At 35.5% G+C, this 26,703-nt stretch overlaps 1 protein-coding gene across 3 annotated transcripts in view; it reads left to right on the top strand.

The window, feature by feature from the left end:
• The first annotated feature begins 83 nt into the window (after positions 1-83).
• Positions 84-26,703, top strand: part of LOC106057403 (OTU domain-containing protein 3-like) — a 44,099-nt gene continuing 17,479 nt past the window's right edge. The window contains exons 1-2 of one of the 3 annotated variants that reach the window (XM_056007949.1): positions 84-226; positions 10,129-10,550. In XM_056007949.1, the coding sequence (XP_055863924.1) occupies positions 10,306-10,550 (245 nt within the window). In that variant the 5' untranslated portion in view covers positions 84-226; positions 10,129-10,305. Of the gene's footprint in view, positions 268-4,670; positions 4,789-10,128; positions 10,551-26,703 lie in introns of those variants that run through there. The other 2 variants (XM_056007948.1, XM_056007950.1) reach the window with 2 other exon arrangements.

The raw sequence follows: 26,703 nt of genomic DNA on the forward strand, positions 1-26,703 counted from the left end.
GGAGAAACGAAAAGAGTTGAAATAGTTATAACACACTGACCTATGTATTTATAGAGAAATTTATTACAATGTTTCTTGTTCGTGATGTAACTTCCGCGGATTTTCGCAGGTAGAGAAACAAGTTTGGCTACAACTACGAAATCTGTGAATGTGAACCATTTCTGTTAACTGCATAAGGCCAAGAAGATAGACTGTGATCTAGAGAGGAGTCATATCTGTGGATCAGGTCTAAATCTGGATGTAGATTCGTGATCTTCTTGCAAAGAGGTACCTTCTAGTTCTACACTACTTACTACTACTAGTACTACTATTACTCTAGTGACTAGTGTTACTGTCTAGCTAGATAGCTAGATTTAGATGATACTAGAGATCTAGATCTAGAGTCTAGTTAGTATTATTTATTTACTAGAATGAGTCTGACTAGTCACTAGATACTAGATCTAGTACGTCACTCTAGACTAGTCCTACTAAAAATCTTGAGTGACTGACTCTCTAGACTCTAGACTCTACTACTAGACTAGACTAGTACTAGTAGTGACCTAGTGAGTAGCCTAGTCGCTCTAGACTCTAGACTTTAGTTTTAGAGTTCTAGAGACAGTTAGAGTAGTCTAGAGAATATTAATAATAATATTGAATATCAATATTTTCAATATATTATTATTAATTTTAAAAAATATTATATTTCACTTTAAGTTTAAATTTAAAATTTTTTAAATTAATTTTTTTTTTTTATTTTAAACATCTACTTCATCTAGATCTAGTCAATATAATATATTATATTAGACAATATAGATCCAGAATCTATAGACTTGGACTAGACTCTAGTTACATATTTTATATCTAGATCTACTTTCCACATAGTTAAAGTTACAATGTGAAAATGTTACTTGTATGTATGTAATTATTGTAATATATAGATAAATTAAGTTAAGGCACCGGTTGAAAGCAATTATTAATATATATATTTTACTCGAGGCGAGTTGGGGACTTCAAGAAATTGCTTTTTTATTTTATAAAGTTTATTTCTAAAATGTAAAGCAGTGAATGAAAAATGTTTTTAGAATGTTTAGATATTAGAACAAGAGGGCATCCATTGCTTTTCCAGACAGAAGGAGATACAATTATATTTTAATATAGAATATAGATAGAATCTACCAAATGCAGAGATAGCTTTATATATCAGATAGTTTGCCTCACAGCTTGAAACATTAACACTTAATAAATATAAAATGTACTCTCCTGCCGACTGCATGGCTAAGATTTATCATATAATATATAATCTAATTATGAGAGCAATTTTTTTCTATCATTGGCTTTGTCTTCTGACTAACAAATAATAAATTTAATTTGTAAAAAGGTTAATTTTGTCAGAATATTGACCAGTGTGAATAACTATATTATACATATTTATATATATGGCAGAAAACAGATTGAGCTCTCAACATTCTACTTTAAGGACCATTTTTTTGACAAATTTCAAAATTACTTTTATTGACATATTATATATCAAATTTATTGCCCAAGAATAGAGGAATTAAAAAAAATAATAAAATCAGAAGCAACAGACATTTATTTAACTTGAAAAAATGAGGTCAAACACACTTACCCCTAATAATGAAAAATTCATCACTCACAGAAGATATGTCCCATAATCCATGAATTTCACAAATTCACAATATTATTAATAGAAAAATATATCCCAAAGTAAAGTATATTTATAGAACATTTGAAAAAAATATAAAAACAAGTTTTTTAAGTCATTTATGCCAATTAATTGAGCCACCCCAGACCCCACCCCCTCCGTAAAAAAAATTAGGTTGCAAATTATACTTTATCATTATCCTAAATAACAAGAACATTATCAGTTTTGACATATTATGTATCAATTTTAATGCCCAAGAAGAGAGGAATCCAAAAAAAAGTAAATTCATTATCATCAGACAAGTATTTAATATAAAAAAATTAGGTCAAACACACTTACCCCTAATAATGAAAAATCCATAATTCACAGAAGATATGTCTAATAATCCATGAATTTCACAAATTCACAATATTATTTGCTTAAAACTGTGTCACAAAGTAAAGTATATTTATATAACATTTGAAAAAAAAAAAAAACCCTTAAAAAGTATTTATAATTAATAAATAAGCCCCCTCTTCGGCCCACCCTACCATAAAAAGTCTTTTTTTTTCTCTTATCTTCATGTTTTAACATGATACTATTTATATCAATATATATATATAGAAATGATTTTTTATAGTGCAACTTATACCTTATTAGCATGCTGAGTGGTCAATGGTCCAATCTCTTTTGTAAACCAATGGTGGTAGGAGTATCTGGCAAAAGGTTTTCATAATGTCCTTAGGTGCTCTGCAAACACAATGTAGCTCTAGCCCTGGTAAGCCTAGTTGGGATTTGAACTTGAGCCCCCTAAAATAGGTAACTAAGCGGTTTAAACCTCTCAGCCACACATCATTGTGAGTATGTCACTAAGCAATCAATACCGTTGACTTAAATGTACCAATATGTCATTGTAGACAACAAGTTTTATAAGTTAAATGATTTATCAAAATATAAAATGTTAATAATGCCTAAACAGTGATTTCATCCCTAGTCATTTCTTCCCCCCAAAAAATAATTTGTTCTCATTCTTTGTGTATTGGTGCTGTTAAGGCTCTGTTTCCCCCTCCCCTCTTCATTTTTGTGGTGAAATCTAATACTATTATGTAAATAAGTAGTAGAATGCTAGAGATGTATTGTAAAGCTGGGTGGATTTTCAGTTAGTAATCTTGCTTCTATTTGATGCATGGATGTCACTATTATCCTGCACATACCACATGACATATCAAAGGCCAAGTTTTGTTGGAAGTAGTGGCAATCTTTTAATTATAAGCAATATTTAAAAAATTATAATCATACTTATGATCATGATAACTTTACTCTATCATTTTAACCTTTTTTTTTTTGTCAAATGCTCTTTCTAGAATATTGGCTCCTCATTTTTTAACCTTGAGATAAGGTTTTATATTTGTTCCAATAAATGCTTACATTTCCCATTCATATCATCTATATAATAATAATAATAAGGCTTGTCTTCGAGACGAAAGATTGTGGAATGAGGTGTTTCCTGTGTTTAGCCCCAGCTGTGACCTATGTATTTTTAATGTCACATTTTTTATCATTTTATATTTTAAATATTGCTGATTTCATAATTTTTACAATTATTATTTGTTGGATAAATAGGCCAGAGATGGCTTGGTGGCTGAGGGGTAAAGCGCTTGGCTTCCAAATGGGCTGCGTAGGGTTCAAATCCTGGTGAAGACTGGGATTTTTAATTTCTGTATCTTTGGGCACCTCTGAGTCCAACCAACTCTAATGGATACCTGACATTAGTAGAGGAAAAGTAAAGGTGGTTGGTCATTGTGCTGGCCACATGACACCCTTGTTAACTGTAGGGCACTTGACACCCTGTTTGTTATCCGTTGGCCAAAGAAACAGATGACCTTTACATCATCTGCTCTATAGATAGCAAGTTCTGAAAGGGGAACTTTAGTTTTAAATAGGTCAGAGGATGAAGTGACCGGGAACCCTAAGTTATATAAATCCTTTCAAAAACTAAACTCAGCTACAGTTGTGTGATATATTACTTATTAAATGTCATTGTCTAAATTGGCTTGTGGTTGTACACTGTGTAAAATATAGTATTCAATTTTTTTTAATGTTTTGTTATTTTGTCTTGAAAGGACTTGTCAGAAAAATGATTTATGATTTAAATTTATACATGTTCCTATGTCATTAAACATGAAAGTAGGGCAATCACTTTTTAAACTTTTTTATAATGCTTAAGTTCTTTTCTTAGTGTGCTTAGGAGTTCTACCTAAAATTGTAGGCTCTAGTTTTGTTTATAACTTATTGGCGCAAACAAGTTCTACCTTTTATTTATTTATTTATTTTTTTGTTTGTTTGTTATATAAAGTCATATACTGAACTAAATAAATGATTAAGTTTGATTATGCTTTCTGAAAGTAGACAGTATGCTGTATCTTGTGCATTTCTTTACTTGACTCAGTTTTGTATAGTAGAATACATACATTCAACCTAGATACTAAAGAACATAAATGGTTTCTTTCTGTCATTCAAAAAATAGACCCACAGTTCTTTCTGTATGATTTGAATGCTGTCTGTTTATATTTTAAAAAAAAATCTCCCTGCTGATACAACAAACAATATTTCACTTGCTGTGCACATACCATAGTACCTACTAGAAAAACCAGTAATGCAAGCATTGACAGATTTTATTTTTTTTTTATTGATGATATTTTTAGTGGTAATATTAGATTGGGCTTTCTTAAAAAGTAATATTTATAGAAATTAGTTTTGCTGCAACAGAATGACTGCCTACTTGTTTTAGGATTTTAAAGAAAGTATTTGTATATCTCTCAAATGCCATCTTGAATAGTGTCATTGTAAAATGTTATTTTTAAATACATTTATTTATAGCTTCCTTGTCAATTATCCAAGCATGACTCTAAACACTTAAAAATGAAGCTTTTTTCTTTTCTTTCTGTTACTGTTTTGAGGTAAAACGGGAGAGGGGGGGGGGGGGGAGAAACATAACTTTGGTCTCTATATCATTTGAATAGAGACATTTTTGTGTTCAGTCAGATCATTGGTCACATTCTTTGACTAGTAAATCTTTTATGCAACACATAACTTAGATAACCTTAGGATAGCATTGGTACTGCACAAGGACTGATCATGTTGACTAACTTAACTGAGCATTATTAGTAAGTAATAAGTTGAATAACGCTTAACTTCGTGGCTTGTGTCACATTTTACTTTTATAAATAAATAAAATAAAAAAAATGCATCTAAAATGTAGATATAACATACAGATTACAGCACATGTTTGAAAACCCATATTGAACTACTTGTGTGTAGCTTATCATACTCTAGAATGCATAGTGCACAATGGTCCAATCTATTTTGGTGACCAGGTTGGTGGAGAGGTAATTTGGTGAAGGTTTCCGTCTGCCTTTAGGCACTCACCAAATGCAGCTCAGCTAAAGTAGGGGTTTGAACTCAAGCTATCTTGATAGGTAGTGGGTTAGGACATTAATCCACGCATCCCATTGAAAAACTATATGAGTCGGTTAAATGTACTCACTTTTATCATTGTATTTGAAATTGCCGGTATTTCATTTTTTTTTTCTGTGTTTGTTAAAACCTTCTGAGAATCTTGTTTTCTTCCATGTTTCTTGATTTCAGCCCAAGCACTTCATGCTTGTTGTTTAAAGGTAAAGAGCAATGCATTTAACATATATGTTTATCTTCCAGACATTTGTCTGGACTTCTCCTGTTGCTACGAATAATGCATTGGCTTACACACTATGGCAGGTTCTCCATGTCTTACCTGCACAGAAAAACTTCTTAGGAGGTGATCAGATTACTCCCACCACTGCTCCCTCGTATCCATCCCGTGGTCTTACACAACATATATCTTTTTATTGTTTCTTTTTGTGAAGAGGTGCAGACACGTCTAGTTTATCAAGGGAGTTTGTTGCTAACCCATTTTAATGTATAGCTTTGCCCTAAGATTTGAAGCCAGTCAGTGAGATTCCAGTAGGTGGAGAACATTTAGTAATTCTGTGATTAGTTCAAATAGAAATTATGTTTTACTTGCACATTTACGAGGGTTTCATTGTAGGCAATAAAATAGCAGAAATAATGTGTAGATATTTCACCTGTGTTCCCTTTTGATCTGCTGATTGTCATTAGCACAAGCTTAAAATGAAATATCTCAGCACGTAATCACCAATAGTGTATTTCCGGTGGATAGAACTTTGTTGTATTATTTTTTCAGTCAATTATTATTGGTTAGAAGATTTTTTTTATTTTCTATCAGAAAGTGATATGTATTATTGGATCATTGCGTCTGTCGAGTAGTGACGTTTTTTTTTTTCTGTTTTTTTTTTATCTTTACTGGAGCATGGCCACAAGAACTCATACAATACTAGAGATCTAGTTGTAAAAGTTGGCATTGTTCTGTTGATGGTTTACAAGTAGTTCATACACCTGTCTACGTGTGTTTAAAAAAAAAAGTCCCCAATGCTTTTGGTTTATATACTGATGCCTTAAGTGCTGATGGGGATTGGTTTACATCACTTTTAGAATCGTTGTCCAGGCAAATCTTGTGTTAGGATACTTTGAATTTAACATCTTTACTTTTGAGCTTTTGAAATGTATGCGAAGATTGGGTCTACCCCCTCAATAGACAGCGCCCTCCCTCACTCACCATTACCATCACCATCATCTCTGCGCTAGACCATACTACTGCACCCTTGTGGGATTGTGGCCTTCGTGGTCCTTCATGAATGTAGGTTACGTACTTTGTAATGCTAGACACGAGTGAACTCATCAAAGCTGCTTCATGGACTTAAAGTTGTGTCAGCGAAGGTCACTTTCTGAGAGGGTGATGAACTGCTTTGAGTGTCTGGTGTTGGGTTATCCTCAGTGTCAGCTTTACACCCCAGCCTTTACACGATTCTTTATTCCATCCCTCACAGTTGCAACATTCTACCCATTCCTTTTTGTTTTCCTGATAGCGAGATCTGGTGTCGCTGCCTGTTACATTATCCACTAGCTGGAGTCTTGTCGTGGAGTATTGAGTTGCCTCTTGGCGCTTTTTTTTTTTTTTAAATTGAAGTTCGAGGTGCCGTCTGACACGTGACATGATCTATTTCTCCTCGGACACACAATCTTGTTTAGCGTGTCATTTATGTACGGGAAAAAAAAGATGTATAATGTTCTTGTTGTTGGCAAGTATGTCCATGATGTATGCTTGCTTGTGGAATTGTAGGATCATTTTTTGGAAAGGTGCAAACACATACTCGTAAGCCCAGGGCTCTAGTTTGGTGTTTCCGAAACCAAGTGGATTCTGCGTGATCTTGTCTCAACTCTAATCATCTATCACAGTGATACTTAACCTTATTCAGAAAGTCTGCCCTAGTTTTAACACAAACACAAAACTATTGAGTGGTTTACCCCTTTCCTGACGGTTTTATCGGCTAAATTTACTTTTACAATATTTTCTTAAGTTTCCAAAATCTTCAGAGAGCATATTCCATATGACCATATCTAACTATTGACTATATGCTCATCTATTTAATATTTTTACTCTAATTTTATTCACTCGTTTCAAAACTGGTAACATTACATGCTGCAAATTCAAAATATTTAATACATCTTGGTGTATAATGCAATGATATTTAAGAAGTAAAAAGTAAAAAACTTCCCTTTCAGACCTTTCGATATTTAGGGCAGATGGTGTTAAGGTCATCTGTTTCTTTGGCCAACAGTTTACGAGCAGGGTATCATGTGGCCAGCACAACACCGAACCGCCTTTATTCGAACCCAGGACCCCAGGTTCGGAAGCCAAGCGCTTAACCACTCAGCCTCCTCGCCCCCGATATTTAAGAAGTGGAAGACCTAAACATCTACAAGTCATTGAACGTGCTCCAATAGTACAAACACTTAAATACAATTAAATTGCTGATTTTCTAGACACGACTAATCTTTTTCAAATATGTCCGTCCCTCTGACTTTTCATGATGTTACCCAAGGCCAATAAGTTCTTCAAAGATGTTGAAATTATCAATTCCTTTTATGAAATGCTTAACTAGGCAAAATAAAAAATGTCGCAAATTCGTTCAAAGAAAAAAAGATAACAAAAAACAAATACTCAGCGACACATGAGGAGGTTCCTCATTGCGTTTCGTAAATGTCTATATTGAGAGAGCGATTTCATTGATCATTTAACTAAGAGATATCACCTTTTGTCCTCCTTTTTTTTTCTGGACCATTTATTCTTTCCATAACTCAGACCCAGGCTCTGAATTCTGGTTTTCATCTATTTCAACTTAATGTCCCATACAGTGTTTGCTAAGAACATGTCTTGTGTTATGTTGTGTTATCCGAGAAAATGCGCTCCCCAACAAGAGATATTTGTTTGCCTGAAGGATTCGAATAGGATAAGAGATCATTTTCCACAGTTCATTCAACTGACACTTGCTGTCACTTTTTGCTTTTCTGTTGTTCACGCTCTTGCTAAAACTAACAGTTGTGTTCTGGGCCTATTAGTAATAAAACCATGTTGGTCGATTATGTCGTCGTAATTGCTAGCTATTGAGCTAAACTCCTTTTTTTGTACAATTGGTTTTCTTTTTTAACAAGTTCCGCATAATGGAGGCAGTTTTACTTTATTTCTTGACCTCACTTTTTTTTCTCTTGGACTTGTTCCCCGCCCTCCCTTCTAGGCAAAAATTTCGTTGTTACCAAAATGTATGATCGGAACGTAAATTGTATAATCGGAATGTAAATTGTATGATCGAAATGTAAAATGTATGATCAAAATGTAAAATGTATGATCGGAACGTAAATTGTATGATCGGAATGTAAATTTTATGATCGAAATGTAAAATGTATGATCGAAATGTAAATTGTATGATCGAAATGTAAAATATATGATCGAAATGTAAAATCTATGATCGGAATGTAAAATGTATGATTGAAATGTAAAATGTATGAATGTAAAATCTATGATCGGAATGTAAAATGTATGATCGAAATGTAAAATGTATGATCGAAATGTAAATTGTATGATCGAAATGTAAAATGTATGAATGTTAAATGTATGATCGGAATGAGAGTAGATCTGTCCAAGGGAAGCTAACACCTTGGAGACATTCTTTCCACATCGTGCTTGGTCCTCCCACTCGAGCCACTGCCACCCTGCGTTGGGCCATACGTTATTGGAAAGAGGATTGTGTTTGCGGTTAACGGGAGTCAACGCTAAGGAGGCGGATAAATAATACTTTTTAATTGTTTTTAAAGATTGCATAAACGTCTTCTTGGTGTATTGTATTGACAAGTTCAATGTTGCTGACAGATGAGGATGTTAGAATGGACCTCATTCACCAATCGTAAACAAACAACATTGAGCCACGTGATTCTCTATCAATTCTATACAAATAAGTATTTGATGATGATGAATCGCAAGTAAGAAAAATTATTACAATCTAGTGCCAATAAGTACTTCCTACATTGTCCTCTTGAGAGTCAATATTCCTGAAGGCAAAATGACTAAAACTTTAAGTAGTAATAATAAATTAAAACATGAATCATAATTAAGAAACACACACAAAAAAAAAAACGACGTAAAGAAATAGAAAGACAAAAAGATAAATTTACAAACTGAAACAAAGTCTTCTTCTTCCCTAGCATCATTATAGGATGGAATGGCTGGCCTGAAACCCTCCCCCCCCCCGGGTCCCTTAAAACTGGTTTGTTGTTGTGCTGACTACACAAGTTTCAAGTTGGACTAAATCTGTTCCATTTATTCTCTTTGATGTCACTAAGCTATTTAGCAGCAAGGGGTTATCGACAAATGCCGCATCCACACTAATTAAAGTTTGCCACCATGTTCTCATCTACTGGTGATTTTACGAGAGACGGAAAGAGGCATTCGTTTGATGTGATGCTACGCGTACAAGTGCTCCTTCTTCCATAGTGCCATTAGGAAATGGGTTGGGTTGTCTGAATCAGCTAGGAAAACTAACGACTTAGCAGAGCGTAAGTCACGGATCATAGTCACGTGACCCATAATAACACATAAACCCTTTCATTCATTAAGTTTATTAGTTTCGTCTCAAAGTCTTAACTAGAGGTCCACTTCAACCCTCCCCGAAAACCAAGATTAGGTAGATTTATGAATACATCATGAAGCTTCTCTTTATTAAAATACTCAGAATAATAAAATTACTAATCGCGATTGTCTTTTTTAAATAAATATATATATATATAAGACTAGATCGTTACTGACATTGGAACTTTTTAACTTAATTTTCATACAGTAGTTTAGTCTACTACTTTTTATTTTGTTTGTTATACACATTTTTTGTAGTTGTTTTTTTTTTTATTTAAACTTCTCTTCCTAACAGACTAGTGGTTCTATGCCTTTTACGGCATGGTGGCCATTTGAAATTTCCGAGGGTCCACGGGCCGTAGTTTGTTCAACACTGTTAATGACTATTAAGTCACCAATTATTTATTTCCTGTTTATTCCACAGTTACATTACCATTCTTGTGTGTATGGGATTAATGCATTGAGCTACAATCACATGCAAAACGTTAACTTTGGTGTCCTCACCGACCATAGTGAAACTGTTAGAAGCTTGCATCAAGAGTAGCCTATATCACAAGGATTAGCAAAGTACGGTTGAACAGATCGGCTCCATGGATTAAGCATGCCTGGTCGGAATTATTCCGGCGGTGGCAGTTTTTACCGAAATAAAATGACCCGCAACATAGGTCCGTCCAATGAGAATGTCGCCGACGGCTCCCCGCAGAGGAGGGACGAGAAGTACGTACGGGAGGCACACAAGAAGGAGCGACACCTGGAGTCGTACCTGGCAGACGATGAGAATTTTCCATCTTTCAAAAACAAGTTGAGGAAGATGGGTCTTCAGCTCAGGGATATTCCCGCAGACGGGTAAGTGTTTTTTGGGTTTTCTTTGGTGAACGAGCAAAGTTCATGGAATTCTGGGTAATCCTTGAGTTTTTATCATTAGATCACAAGTACCTCAACAATGAAAAAGAACAAGTCCTCTATTTATGACTTCGTGTTAAGGATTGGAAATCTGTCTTAGTTCATAAAGTGATGTGATATGGGATGGTTTACCTGTAAATTAAAGCCTGGGTGGTCTTCCATTCTATAGACGTCATCTTGTGATTGTCTTCAGCACTGTTCCCCAATATGAATTTTCATTTTTTTTTTAAACATGGCAAACATTGACACTGAATTATTTCTATCAATTTGATTGCTATGCATTCCTACCTGGACTTTATTTAGATAAGCCATCTTAATTTCATTTTTTTTTTTTTTTCATTTTCAGTTAATGTGTGTTGTTACTGTGATTTGTGTTCGTTTTCTTTGAAGAGTTATTCCTCAAGGCAAAAAACTAAAATGTTAAGTAGCAATAATGCATAAAACGTGAACCATAATTTAGTAACGCAACCAAAAGAAATAAATAAATATTCAGAAAGACACTAACAAGTACCGCAATACACATACAAAGGCCATTTCTTTTCTAGTGTCATTATAGGATGAAACGGCCGGCCCGAATCAGTCAGTTAAATCAATGACTTAGTAGAGTTCAGGTCTCTAGTTAACATGCACGGCTAGATCCACTCATGGGCTCGCGAAGGACGTAATCGTTATTTATTGAAGGGATGCCTATAATTTATAACATGTTAGACATAAGGCGTGTTTGTTAACACATAAGACATGCTTTATTAACACACAAGACATGTTTATTAACACACAAGACATGTTTATTAACACATAAGACATGTTTGTTAACACGCCAACACTACTCGTAGATTTCATTTCAGTCCCTCTATTTACCTAAATATTCGGCACCCACAAATCTTGGGTTAAAGTGAGCTTCATTATATCAAAGTTTATGTGGTGACAAAACAGTGGAGTCTGTGGGTATACCTTGATTTCAATAAAACTCATAAACTAAATATTAATTCATTGCTGTCATTAGCTTAATTTTAAGTCTATCTAAATTCGAAATTTAGAAGACCTCTCACACAAACACACACAAACACAGACATTTGTTTATATTTTGTGTGTGTTTTCCTCGCTATATTCATAAAAAATCTATAAATGCAGTGAATTGCCGCCACAAGAGTCTCCAGAAGTCTGTGCGTCTGGCAAAGTACATTTGAAACGAAATGACGAAGAAGTGTGTACACACTTTGTATACATAGCCTACCTTATGCAAGCAAAATATTGAAAAATACTTTTAAAGAAATCTTATATATGGGAAAGAACCGCACAATTACTGCCACATCTAACAATACCGTAATATTTATCTCCATTTTCTCTATAAAAATATCGTTAACTTATTAAAACAAATTAATTATTGTGTTATCATCGGCAATGATTAATTGTGCAAAGTTTCAACTTGATTCTGGAATAGGAAATGGGAGAAATAATGTGTGCCATATTTGTATCAGATAAACAGAGTAAGTTGCTTTTAATGTGTAACATTTTTTTTTTAAAGTTCTATACGTGACAGACAGACCAACAGCACTAACACATGATGGATTTCTGTATAAGGACAACTACAATTCTATTTTAAGATTGTTTTTCTACTACAATGTGCTTCGATACTGTCTGGCTTTTTTTTTTTTTTTTTTTTTTTCTGTTGTTGATTTTCTAACAAGATATCTCACTTGTGTTGGGTGGTTGCTTGTTGCTTTGTTTCGAGGCTTGCTCACCTTTTCTTGAAAACTAAGTAGACTTAGGTTTAGAAAGTGTTTGGGTTTTTTTAAGGAGGGGATCTAGTTTTTGTGTGGGTGTGTGGTCTTAATGTCGGTGCAAATATAAAAGTCTAGTCTTGAGAATGGTCTTGGAATGTCCTCAGTCTTCTCACTTAACGTATTTCAAAGCATATGGATTATTTTGTTTTGTCTAAGCCTCGTTCGGCAGTGTTCAGTTGGCAGGAAATGTTTTCAGCTTTTCCTTTTGGTCTGTTCAAATATTTGATCTGCGTAAAAAGACATTAGAGATGGCTTGGTGTTTTGTGTGCACAAGACATTGTATACAAATGTAGGAATGGTGATGCTCTGTTGAAGAATCCTTTCAAATGTACTTATTTATTTCTAGCATCAAGCTATATTTTCACTTCATTTCCTTTTTTTTTTTTTTTCATTTAATTATTGTGAAACACATAACTTTCTGAAGTAAAGATAATTTGATGATGAAATTATTTTCTTTAAAAGTTTTGTAGAGAAGCTGAAGTAAGGTTTATCTGTTAATGGTGCAACGGTTGATAAGGGTATTATGTGGCTATCTCAGTGACAGAACAGTTTCCTTCTCCCGACAGACTACGGGTTTATAATTGCTAGAACCTAGACTGTACTAGTAGTTTACACCCCGTTCTCCACGGCCTTACTGAATATACAATAACGTCTTTTGGAACTTGGACGTTTAAAAGTAAGCTAATACACTGTATGGTGGTCGAGGGTTAAAGCTTTTGGCTTCCGAATCGAGAGTTCGCGAGTCTCTGTGACTCCATTCAACTCTAATAGGTACCTGATTGTAGAAACTAATCCGGGAAAGTAGCTGTTGTTGTGCTGGCCAAAAGACACACTGGTTAACCGTTGGCAATAAAAACGATGAGATTGCATCACATTTCCCCCCCCCCTTTTTTTTTTCCCCCACGGACCACAAGGTCTGAAAGGGAATTTTTATATTTTATATTTATATATTTGTTGCTTTAAAACAATTTATTAATATTATTTCTATTAATAGCACACCGTAAACACGTTCAATAGGGATAGCGTTAAATCAAATGCTTGATTGCCTCTAAACACTGGACCCTGAGACGTAGTAGACTAGTAGTGTAAGGAAATGTCTGGTCCCATCATTTGAATTCTTTCCAACTGCCTGTATCATCTTCCTATTTCCTCTTTTGACTCCTTCGTCTTATATGTTTTATAGCCGTTGGCTTGTAGTTTATGGTCCTTAGCTGAGATTTACAACTACAATCTTTTGTGAAATGTGTTGTTGTTTTTTTATGGTTCTTGTTCTCATTTCAGTGTACGATTAGTTTATGGGCAGTGAGACAAAAAATGTACTTGATCTATATTCTAGAGCTCAGTGCCGTCCTATAGTCACAGTTTGAGTGCATCCGCCATTATTTGAACCAATAGGCAAATTGAAATCTAGTCGTTTGAAATGAATCTAAGGAGAGCCTAATGTAATTCGTGTGTTCGGAAATGTTTTGGGCAATATGGCTAAATGCCCGGTATATACATTTAGTATCTACAGCCTTCTTTAAATACTTGATAGAACATAATGACTCTGTGATAACAAATTAATTTAATGCTCTATTAATCTTTATGGATTATACTTGACTTGTTCTAAATACTAACCTTTTAGCTCATGTTGCAACACATTTTTTTAAAATGTCATTTCGCAATTAAAACAAAAATAATTCATTCCCGTAATGCTTAAAAAAAAAAAAGGGAGCGGGTCAACGAGATGCAAGAATTTTTCTTGACATTGTCTTCTGTTGTCCAGTTTTTTAATTTGAAATTCTAATGATTAATCTCGCACGAGGTCACCAGATCTGTGTCACAAAGAGAGAGACATGTCAAGAGGTTTAATTATGAAACACACGAGCTACTTATTGCTTGCTTTGCAAATACACTGTACAGTAGATGCAGATCCAGTTAAATCGTTACAAAAATTAAGATTTATTTCCATTAGTAGTCTATGTGAATACATTGTCACATACATCAGAGACATTGGGCGCGTGTTGTATAGGATGTAGTTCTTGTTTGTAGACACTTTCAAACCCAGGGGAATGCTTTCCCATATGAATCATCTAAGGGCGGCATTGATAGCTATATTTCTAAACAACTATATATAACATACTATACCATCCAACTTTTTGTTTTCAATGGGTTAATATGAATCATTACTGAAATGCAAACAGGTGTTGCCGATCATGTTATTTCTTATCGGAAACATCACTGATTCCTTCCATCTGGTAAAAATTTTACGTTTCAATTTAATGACACTCAGCGCCAATAGAGTTCACCTTCACTATCAAGTTCAAGGTTGATCAATTTGAAAGATTACGTCAATCATTAATACACAGATGCAGCGTTCTCATTCAAGGGATTTATCCAATAAAACGGTGCCTTTCAAAAGTATTCCTGTCCTTCTGAGTTCTGAATAACTTCATCTTCTTTTCCGTTCCTTGGCTTAAACATACATAGATAGATAATGTTAGAATTAATTATTAATTTATTTTGTTACCTTACAAAGTATTAACACCATCATTTACGGTAAACCATATCATTAGTTTGTCATGGCAATTAAAATGGATTTCTAAAAACCAAAACAACTTGCCATCAAATCTTTGAAAGGGTGCCATTCTATCAGTTTCTTATAGCCTTAAATCTTCATAAAGTTAAGAGAATATCTTGGGAGTTTGGTTGCCCTTAAAAAAAGGTAAGACATTGGGTGGTTGATTGGTTTGTGTTCCACTATACCACAGGCTTTGATTTTTACCTCCTAATGTCAGTACTTGGAGATCTTTCTATTCTAGTTCACATCTGTGCAGCTCCAAGATTTACGTCCGTGGATTTCAAAGGCACAAATTCTCAAACATTACTTGGTAGTAAATACATGCATTACAAATACAGAACTTAGTCCTAAGTCTTATGAGCTCTGTCTCTTCCCCTTCTCTCTCTCTCTCTCTCCCTCTGTTTTCTTGGTATGATAGGCACTTGAGATTCGTTTTTATGCAATCATAACCCTTTTAAACGGATTAACGGAATTGTACTGTGCGTTCAGCTGAATGCAAGCTAATCGTGGTTCATGTTTTGCCTGCCGTTTTCTTTCACATGTATATAAATATACATATAAAGAAAGCAAAGAAATTAGAACAGACGCAATATATACTTTATAATACACGTAATACACATATTTGACTAGAGTAACACCATTCATAAAATCACGAAATTAGAAACCTCCAAGACTGTAGACTTAAACATAAAGTAGCAACAATACATTAGACACTGAACCATAACTTACTAATACAGAGAGAGACTATACATACAAGTATATGCTTGGTGTGTTGTATTTGCTTATTGTACGCGTGAAATTGTTCACAATACAACTGTACATCATTTACAAGCAATCTGAGGTCTGGGCTGTCGTCACAATTTGTCCAAAGTTTTGGTAACACATCATATGAGTTCTGACTCCCCGCCGTGCTTCTCTACGGGGGCCCTGTCTAGTTCACAGGTGAATACATTTTAATACACTTTCTGAATAACTAAAGGTCTCCATTATCCTACTAAGAATTCAAATACTTAAAGGTTCTCACAAGTTTTGCCTTCTCACCTTTTTTTCCCCTCTCTCTCCTTAACTTGCTGTGTGGAGCGAAATGATTCGACTGGTTTGTTTTATTTGAGTTTGTGCCCACCGGCTACTGCTAACTTCCCATCGATTTCTGGATGATATAGAAATAAAAACTGTATTGTTCGCTAAAGGGTGTTGACGGCCTCAGTTTATATCTAATCTGTATTTGGAAGGCAATGTACACAGGCCTTTATCATCCGATGATTATGACACATTTTTAACTACATTTATTTTATGTTTTTTTTAGAACTATTACTACTACTGTTATTATTAGATTGTTTTTTGTTGTGTAACTATGGCAATCTATAAGAGCTCTTCCCTCAAGAGTTGAGTCTAGAGACACGTTTTACACTAGTGTTGTTACACAACTGTAGAATCCTTGCACGGGCGTAATGGGTTTTTGCACCTGGTCTTTTGGTGAAGTCAGCAACAAATCGCGGTGATTCTTTACGATTCACACCACCTCCTTTTCTTGTATGCATTGATACATGCTGTTTCTTTTCTGTAGAAGGGGACCGCACCCTGCAACGGACAAAACAAAATATCGTCTATAATCTTCGAAGACAATGGAGACAATTATGAACAGGTCGAAATAGATTTGGATTAGTTTGTCAAATGTATTTGTATGGTTGGAATCTTGCGTGATGAGTCGCTGTGTATTTGGCCCCAAGGTAGTTCGCCTGTTAACTAAAGGTCTGGATTTTTTTTCCCTTCAGAAATGAAGATACAGATTTTTTAAAGTATTAAATGTTATAAGTGATATGAAATGTAGTTGGCATGACTCAACTTGTTTAACAAACGATATTTTGCATTTTACTTAGCGCTCTTTAAAAAAAGAGGGGGTACTTGAAACAACACAGTCTAGGCATGAGTACTTTGAACAGAAAAGTCGAAGTCATGAGTACTAGTATATGGAACTGAAAAGTATAGTTCTGAGTACTTTTTTTTTTTTTTTTTTCATATTTCGGATTTTCCTTCACTATTTAAGATTATTACATCCTAGCCCTAATATCTCCCAGGACATCGATATAGTAGCCTAGAGCGCATTTCACACGACCTCAACCACTCAACTCAATGTAACTGAAAAGTCAAGGTCATGAGCACTTGAATTTTAAAAGTCTAGATACAAAACACCTGTATTTAGTAGTCTAGATATAGAGCACTTGGATTTTAAATGTCTAGATATAGATAGAGCAGTTGGATTTGAAAAGTCTAGATATAGAGGATTTGAATGTGAAAAGTCTAGATATGGATGTGTATTTGAAAGGTCTAGATATAGAGGATTTAGATTTGAATGTGTAAAGTCTAGATATGGATTTGAATGTGAAAAGTCTCATCATTGGTACTTTAAACTTTAAAGTCTATTAAAGAATGCATGTAACTGAAACTTCTAGTCCAAGGATACATGCGTGAAAATTGTTGACTAATTTCACCCTATAGTCAATCTTATCGTTTTTGTTTTTTCTACCAATAAGTTTTCTGTCACCAACTCCATTTCCACTTATTTGTAGCCCTTTTTTGTTTCTTTCTTCTTTGAATAAAACACAAGACATTTTCTCTCCTTTTCGTTCCCCAGCAACTCTTGAAACTGTTTCACGTGTGAATTGTAAACTCTGAAACATTTGAACACAATTACCTCTTTACCTCAGAAACCATTTCAAATACTTTACCTCTCTGGTTGACAATATTGTATTACAGCCTTTGTAATGTATACTCTTTTAAGTTTATTATGTGCACAATGAGCTGGGTTTTTCTTACATGCGTTTTCTGGTAATTGTTTTCCCTAGGTTTCAACTTCCCCCGCATCCAAGTCTTACTTTATTTGTTCTGTCCCCCCACCCCTTTTTCCCAAGTATTTTTCTAGTTACCCTCGCATCAGACCGGTCTAACCACATAATGTTGTCAGGTCGCTGCACTATTTATCGGGTTGGATGTTTACGTCAGTGATTGGCTGCACATTGCCCCATGATATTTATAGTATCGGTCATTGCGAAATATGTGAACTCGTAGCTAAATCTTATGCTGACTGATGTCCAGCTCTTCTGTGATTTATTGCATTATTTCGTCCACTCTGCAACAAAAGAGTGAGTCCAAGACATTTTCTTCTTTCTCGGCTTCCTTCCCCCTCCTTTTTTTTTCCATGATTCTAAACTTAAATTGTCACCTTTTTTGTTATTTACTTAAGAATGAATGCACTATATTATTAATTAAATCGATATGATACGCCATAGCTTTGGAATCTTTGGCTGCGTGCAATGATACGCCATAGCTTTGGAATCTTGGGCTGCGTGCAATGATACGCCATAGCTTTGGAATCTCTGGCTGCTTTCAATGGTCATTCTCGCCGTGTTGTGGCTAACTCTGCGAGTATTTTGTTTAACGAAATTGTAGAGTGGGGGGTCGCGTGTTGATGGAGGCGGACAATGCAACGTCACGCACGGTCGCTTGGCCTTTACCTTGTGAACTTTGGTGGACTTGACGAAGGTAGACTTGCAAACAAATATGAAAAGCAAAGGGCGCAGAGACCTCAGATGTATAGTTTTCAAGCACTCGATGCATATTGAGACATTATAGATATATTAGACTAGTAAAACAATGGCTTTTATTGCATATGGTTTATGGTTTAAGTCAGTGTTGAAAAAAAAATGGAAACTCAAAATGAAAAGCAGTTTTTTGTATTAACCATCTTCCTAGAAGGCGCATCATTCCAAGATCTCCGTGCTTGCATTATTGCGGAAAAAAAAAAGCTATTTGGGGCATTCCTTGTGTAGTCAAGTTTAGTGTTGGGGGGGGGGGGTGAGTTAGCTTTCACTGGCCAGTGAGGATAAGGGCACTTGGAAGTTTGCACGCACTAAATTTGTTCTTCTGTAATCGTGTTTATTTCCGACGCAGTTAGGATTGTATGAAGAAAGGAGTGCTGGGCTTAGTTTCATCAGGCTAGTGAGTGTTCGGTCAAAATCATGTTTAAAAAGCCGAGCGTATCTAAATGAGAAACAACACAGGACTGGGCTATCAAGTAACTGAAATCAGTCAGTTTTAGTTTGTAATTCGAGTCGATTATTTACATTTTTACCCTGATCTAACTTTCCTTTTTTCGACATTCCTTTTCAATAAAGCTACTCAAATAAGGTATTTGCTCTGTCATAAACACGTTTTTTTTTAAATAAAACATGTCATGAAATATTTTCTAGATAAATCTGTTCAGGCTGATGTTTTTGTGATCAAAACTTCAACGATCAAAGTTTTTTTTCATTCAACCCTTTCTTCTTGCTTTATCAAATTTTGCTTTCAAAATAAAATCAATACATTTTCTTTTATCTTTACAAATTAAAATAAAAAGAAATGCTTCTTCCTATTTAGAGAATTGATTCAATTGTAAAGGATATTATTTAGATAATTTTAAACAATCTTTTTTTTTTTAAGAATTGTAAGTGCTCCTACTTAGAGAATTCCTACCGATCTTGCCCCTTGGAAATGTAAGTCATCTTGTCTCATTGAAATGTAAGCCATCTGTTTAGAGAAATGTAAGCCATCTTGTATAGAGAAATGTAAGCCATCTTGTATAGAGAAATGTAAGCCATCTTGTTTAGAGAAATGTAAGCCATCTTGTTTAGAGAAATGTAAGCCATCTTGTTTAGAGAAATGTAAGCCATCTGTTTAGAGAAATGTAAGCCATCTTGTTTAGAGAAATGTAAGCCATCTGTTTAGAGAAATGTAAGCCATCTTGTTTAGAGAAATGTAAGCCATCTTGTTTAGAGAAATGTAAGCCATCTTTTTTACAGAAATTTAAGGGATTTAGTTTTTAACGTAAGCCATCTTGCTTAGGAGAAAAGCTTTTGTTTTCACTTCCAATTAAATTTGAGTGCTTATCAGCTCACTTGAAGGACCGTGTTTAGAGTTCTGATTGACACTTCGATTTGAAGAACTAAAAGTTGACAAGGGATTCTACTGTTAGACCTGTCTCTAAGAAATATGTGCAACTCTTTTTCCCCAGTTCGTGTTGGTCTTTAGGTTTAGAGAGAAAACGTATTTTAAAAGAAAGAAAAAAACACTTCAGTATAAATTGCGGCGAAGAAAACAGCTAAAAATGACGGCTTTCAATTAGTTTTCATTGGCTAGTTTGTTTCTGGTTAACCTGACCCACTTGTAACTGTAGTTCGTCGTTACAAGAAGGCGTAAACTAAGTTCAAGGACACTAACCCAGTCTGCTGATACTTCTTCCTACCTGTCTGGGTTTAATTAGACTTTACACCATGTGTTTGTTTTGTGCAGCATTATGAAGAACTCCAGCATCCACCATACACTATACAAATGTTCCATGGGGAAGGCGCGCTGGCTGAGCGGTAAAGCGCTTGACTTCCCGGGAGTTTTCGGGATCGAATCCTGATGAAGACTGGGATTTTTTTATTTCGGGATCTTTGGGCGCCTCTGAGTCCACCCAGCTCTAATGGGTACCTGAGATTAGTTGGGGGAATGTAAAGGCAGTTGGTCGTTGTGCTGGCCACATGACATCCTCGTTAACCGTAGGCCACAGAAACAGATGACCTTTACATCATCTCCCCCATATATCACAAGGTCTTAAAGGTGAACTTTACTTTTTTTTAAAATTGTTCCATGTACAACCAGCATTTATCAAGACCTTATTATAGGGCTGACATGTGAAGTCCGTGCAGAGTCATTTATCTACAATTCAATGCAATGTATTGTCCACCTCGATCATTTTTTTCCTACTATATCTAGGGTGTTATGATTGCAAGAGAAGTGCTTTTGTGGGGTCAATACGTCTAGGTCTCGTCCATAATACGTGTATATATTATTGCTCTACAGGATCTATATTATCTGAACTATACAGATTAAATATGTAAAATATTCTTATATAATAGAGATGCACTGTCGTCTCTAACATAATTTATATTTTACCAAAATACTCATCGGAGATGACAACAACATTGCATTCAGAGATGTAGATCTATCAAGGAAGAGGACGGGAGCCGCCAGTTAGAAAGATGAGGCGACATCAGAGTTATAAGGTTCTGAGGGGGGGGGGGGGAACACGATTAATGGATTCTTAGCTCGATTCTAACAGATGAACACATAGACGAGTACAGTTCTATTAATAATACACAATGTAGACCTCGGGATTAGCCTCGCCATCTTTCATCGTCTGTTTAAACAAATGAATTGAAACTCTTGGCGGCCACTGTGGGTCCGTCGTTTTCTCACCTTCCTTCACACACTTTTGCGTTGATTAAGGGTTACACAGGAACATAGACTATTCAATCGTGTTAGCGGCCCCCGAAAAGGGAATAGCCGCTATTAGTTTTGTGTGGTCTGTCAGTCCGTCCGTCCGTCCCGTTTAGATCACATAAACTAGAAAAGATATTGGAAATACGAAATATCATTATGATATTTTAGACCTTTTAAAGTTATGATGCAAAGTTTAAAGTTATGATGCAAAGGCTACTTTTTTTTTCTTTTTGAAAGCGAAACATTTGATTTTTAAATCAATTATGCAAGCAGATTTTTTCTTCACGAAAATAAACATTTTTACTATTCACTATTAATAGTAAAAACACGGGAGACTATTTAGTAAAGGAAATTGCTATTCAGCATATTTTAAACACTTTTATGCAAACAGTATTAGAATAAAATCTCCGTATCCTGTGGTATGAAGTAGTTAGTCGAACTAACAAGACTACAGTATCGGCAACACTTTGGACACGCGCACACGTCTCTATTCTTTCTAGAAATATTGAAACCTTCCTTTTTACCTGCGTTAGCGGACCACTTCGAGGGCCGATTTTGAGTTTGTGTTTCCACACAAACAGTATATGTAACCTTGTTTTAAAATTGTTTTTATGTGTGTGTAAATAAATCTATACTTTATTAACTTTTTTTTTTTTTGCATTCATTTGAAATATACCAAGACTTTGCGTCCTTGAGGTATTCGAATTTGAGGACCCAAAACGAGATAAAACTGCTACCTCTAATGATTAAATCTGTGTGTTTCCAATTCTTCTGTAAGGGACCCAAGGTTTGCAAGCATTTTACTCATGAAATTGACTTGGTATTACTTTTGTCTTTAACAGTAATAATCTTGACGGCGCTATGCTTTATCGTTACAATTCCATGAACTATTACGATTCATTATATCAAGCACACATAGATGTTTTCTATTTATAAAAAAAATACTAAGTTTCAAAACCTCGTTGAAAAAATGTAAAACTTTAGTGTGACCCCCACTGTACCATGAAGTCAGACATGAAATCATTATACATCGACATTTAAAAATAGCCCTTGTCACTAATCACTGAGGGCTAAATGTGATGGCCAAAACTTCACGGAAATCCAGCTGAGAATTTGGAAAACTTGTGACTGTAGACTTCGACTGTAGATGCTTGCTGTTGGTTTGCTGTTAATTGCGAAGTTGGCCACGAGCTACGTGACTTGAGTCTGGACCGCGGGGCTGTCATTCTACCCGTCATCCCTGTTGGCAGTTTGTGTGGGGTCACCTCCATGAGTGGCCACTCGCGCATGTTGCGCACGTTGGGCCGCCCCTCCTCTTCTATTGACTTCATTTCTCTTGTGTCAACAAAAGTAAATCCGTTCTTTTTTTTTTTTTTTTTTTTCACGTTTGGTTTCGGTAGCAGTTCTCAAATTTCTACTTCTTTTGCATTTCATGTTGGGTTCAGAAAAGTCCTTTAACTGTGTGGTTCCCATGTCTCCATGCTGAGGTTTGTTGTTTTGGGGCTAGTAGCTTGTTTGTGTCTCTCGATAAAGTAGCCAGCTTTTGAAAGAAGTGGTTATCTATATCTTGGAAGACCCCTGAAGGGCTTGTTTCGTGAGATAAATCTGTACCAACATATCAGAAGTGGGAATGAACTATTTTCCTTGCTCTTGGGACTAATGAAACAGATCGAATTTCTTGGATGTAAAATGCATTTGCGCTTAATCCAAACTTCAAAAACGTTAGTGGAAAGCTGCTATTGGGTTTGTATTCTCAGTCACATGAAGATTCTAAACACTTAAGTGATGATTATTTGTTGAGGATAAAATCGAACCTAATTTAGTTATAATTTTTTATTATTGAATCTAAACTTGTATACCAAATTTCGGTTCCCCCCCCCCCTTTTTTTTTCCCTCCGAAAAAATATTTCTACCGGTCTACTGACCAACCTGAAAGTGTATTTTGATTTCATTCGATAACATTGTGGAGGACCAAAACAGAAGATCTTCAGAGGCGGAGAAACATATTAAAATATATAGCTCCTTGGTTGTCGATACGTATCATTTGTGAATTCTTCTATTTTGTTTTAACTTGAGCATTGTCGCATTGTTCTGATGTACAATCATTGAATTGTAATAAATTAATGTAATATAAATATATAAACTTGCAATATTGAGAGATATGTCAGCGATTGAACGGTGCTCTCCCTTCACTCAACATAATTTTTTTAAAGTTATTTTTATGTATATAATATATATATTATATATATATGTGTGTGTGTGTGTTATTTTCGTAGCTGAAGGTAGCGGTGACGCCCAACTATTCTCTACCTTATACATTTCTAACCTTGTATGTCAGGTCTAATAAAAACATTTTTTTTCCGGCTTCAATTTGCATTTTGGGCAGAAATTTCGAGGGCCAAGATAGCATCTAGTCATGGACCGGATGTGGCCCGCCGATCGTAGTTTGGGCATCACTAAATTTCAAAGCTGTGTATGTGGCTGTGTTGAGCTAGTCTGATTGTTTTGTAGCAATGAAATGCTCCTGGAGCTTGTGATTCGCAATGTAGTCTATTTCACCTTCATCCCACGCCTGTCTTCTTGCGCCTTTTGCCTTCGTTCTTCCAAACAGTTGCGATGTGTGCCAAGCGTGAGTCAGTGGGTACACAAGCAGCACTCATTCACCAAGTGGGGCAGATCACTTCAGCCAAAAGGTCACTTATCTACGTTTCACGCCTACCCCTGGAGGGAAGGAGTGCAGGGAAGTCAGATTACTTTTTTTTTCTTTGAATCGACCATTCAACAGGTGTCTCTTAGTGTTAACATTCGCTGTATCTGAGAATAGCGGTTCTAAATCAGTAGGACACTGGTGTCATGCTTCTTTCTTAAGTCTACCGCTACGGGACTTAGAGCTTCCTATATTTTATTAGCAAACCTTCTAAAGAGATGGGTATGTCTCTTTCCCAAACTGTTGTTACTGACATCGACAAATACACTTTAATTTTTTTTAAACTACCACAAGCAGTATTTGGTTTCTAAAAATAGAGTCGTTCTCTACAATGTTTTAGAAGTCAAAATGTCTTCAATCTCTATTTTACTGCAAATACTGATTATATCAGCGAAATAAGGGCAGCAAAGATTACGATTACTGTGAAAACTGTCCTCGTTTAATGTTTGCGAAAAGGCCTTGGCTATGTTTTATCACGCTCACATCTGCAATATTTTAAGTTTTAGTATCACTGCCTGGTATGGCAATCTGAGCATTAAAAATAAAAATAAACTTCACATAGATAAATGCTGCTGGTAAAATCATTGGCAAAAAAACATTTGGGCAGCTGTTTGAGACATAAAAAAAAAAGCTAAAAAGATTTCTAGAAATAAAAAATCACCCAAACACTCTTTTGTTCCCCTGGCAATCAAATTATTAAATAGAAACAATCTGATATAAACTTTTCACGTGTAAATTATGAGTGAGTCTGGTGTGAATGTACATTTTGTTTTTTAATAGTTATAATGTTTTGTTTGGTGTAATGCACAAATTGTGAGACAAATTTCCTTACGGACAATAAAATGTATTATTATTATTGTTATGAACTTCTGATAACTCTTGTAGTTCGTAGGTAGAGAGATTCCTTTATGAAGAGCTAGCGGTAACAGTACCAAGCCGAAAGTTTAAATCTAAAAGTTTTAAGTTGAAGCTTTTTTTTTTAAAATTGCTGTTCATTAATTCATTTTATTTAATTAGAATATTTTTATCTCGAAAATAAGTGTGGCCACTTTCCCATCTCTGAAGATGATTAGTTGATGGAACATTGAAGTTTGTTTTCTGAGTGCTGTGTCCAAATGTACATAGTTCCCCTGTGCACATAGTTGAGGATTGCTAAGTAACAGTTTTGATTGAACAGTCTCATTTGGAGTACTAATGTGATGGGAAGTACGTCCGGCTTCAGACATGGAGGAAATATTTTTAGAAAGTAACTCTCCCTCCCCTTTTTTTTTCTTTTCCATTTTCTATCTCTGTTTGGAATCACGTGATGGGGTTCTATTTATTAACGAGCCAGCTGGTGCAGACGTATGTGATGTTGCCTATTTGTATTGTAGTTCATTGATGCCTGTCTGTTTCCGACAGACTACTCTGCAGAGGTCTGGGTTTCTTGGGCGGGTGTATTTCAATGAGATTAACCAACAAGCAAACAGACTCATCTAGTTTTAACAAGTGGAGAGATCAATCCAAACACAGTTGAACAATTTATAGTAAGGTTTAATCCAGTACGAAGGCCACCGTCGATGTTAGTTTGTTTTACATATTTCGGATGTTCCTTCAGAGTTAAAGATAATTACTTCCTAGTCCAAACCTCCCGCAGGACGACGGGGGATGGGAGCGGTGAGGGTTTGAACCCTGGACCATTGATAAATCTGAACGACATTCCAGCGCACAAACCGCACGACCAGGCAGCCATCTGTCATGTCTCTGTCAATAAATACGTCCTACCCTTATGAAATCCTATCACCAACTGATTTTCTGTCTCTAAGTAGCTTCTAAACCAACTAAGTCATAACGTCACTAGTCGTGTTCAAAATCGTCAATAATGGTGCGTCTCTGCATAAACTAAAAATAGTAAGTGTCTAACACGTGAAAACTGCAGTCAATCACGCGCTTCTGACTTGTTGTTCTCTTTCCTCTTGACCTGCAGACGTCACTTGCCTTCTGCCTGTTGTATGAAGAATCTGATAGCCTGTGGTCTTACTTTAAGACGATGGCCTGAGTTTAAACACTTGGCACATCATTTATAGACTAGTCTGAACACGGAAAAACTATTCTTAGGTTAATTTCCTTTAAGGACGAAGTTATTGAAATCATCTGTAGTTGGCATTAAAACTGAAGGAAGCAGCACTGCTGAATTTGTTGGAAGTAACCACCTTGCTATGACGCTACTGTGAACATGTTTTTAAGGACACAGCAAGTGCACGACTTAGTGAAAACGTTTTGAGAATGCTCAGGGCTGACGGGATGGCATTAATATTACTGTAATAGCCCCGCCCCATTCTTTGGATAGACACATTTCTTTTTTTTTTTTTGTAAGGGAAACTTTACAAAGAGATAGTGCATTCAAATCTTGTGTATACAAACTAAAACATAGAAGACGTGCCTCCTTCAAGATAAACATGATCCTGTATTTTCTTTACATTTGTTCTTATCTGTTGTATGTCTGAATGTTTCTCGGCTGATTTAGCACCAGCTGTCGCTTTTGTATGTTGAATTGATCCTCCTGAATAGTTTGTATTTACTGAGACGTTGAAATTCACTTTCTTGTGTTTATGCTCCACTTTGTCTACTGAACGGCACAAGGGGGAAGGAGTGTGGAAATGGGGCTCTATGTGTATTTCTTCCTTGTCATGGGGTCGTGCTATTTACAGCTAGAGTTATGGAAGTGCTGAGAACATGGCCAGAAAGTTTTAAAAAACA

This window comes from Biomphalaria glabrata, chromosome 13, assembly GCF_947242115.1.
Source record: "Biomphalaria glabrata chromosome 13, xgBioGlab47.1, whole genome shotgun sequence".
Taxonomy (NCBI): Eukaryota; Metazoa; Mollusca; class Gastropoda; family Planorbidae; genus Biomphalaria; species Biomphalaria glabrata.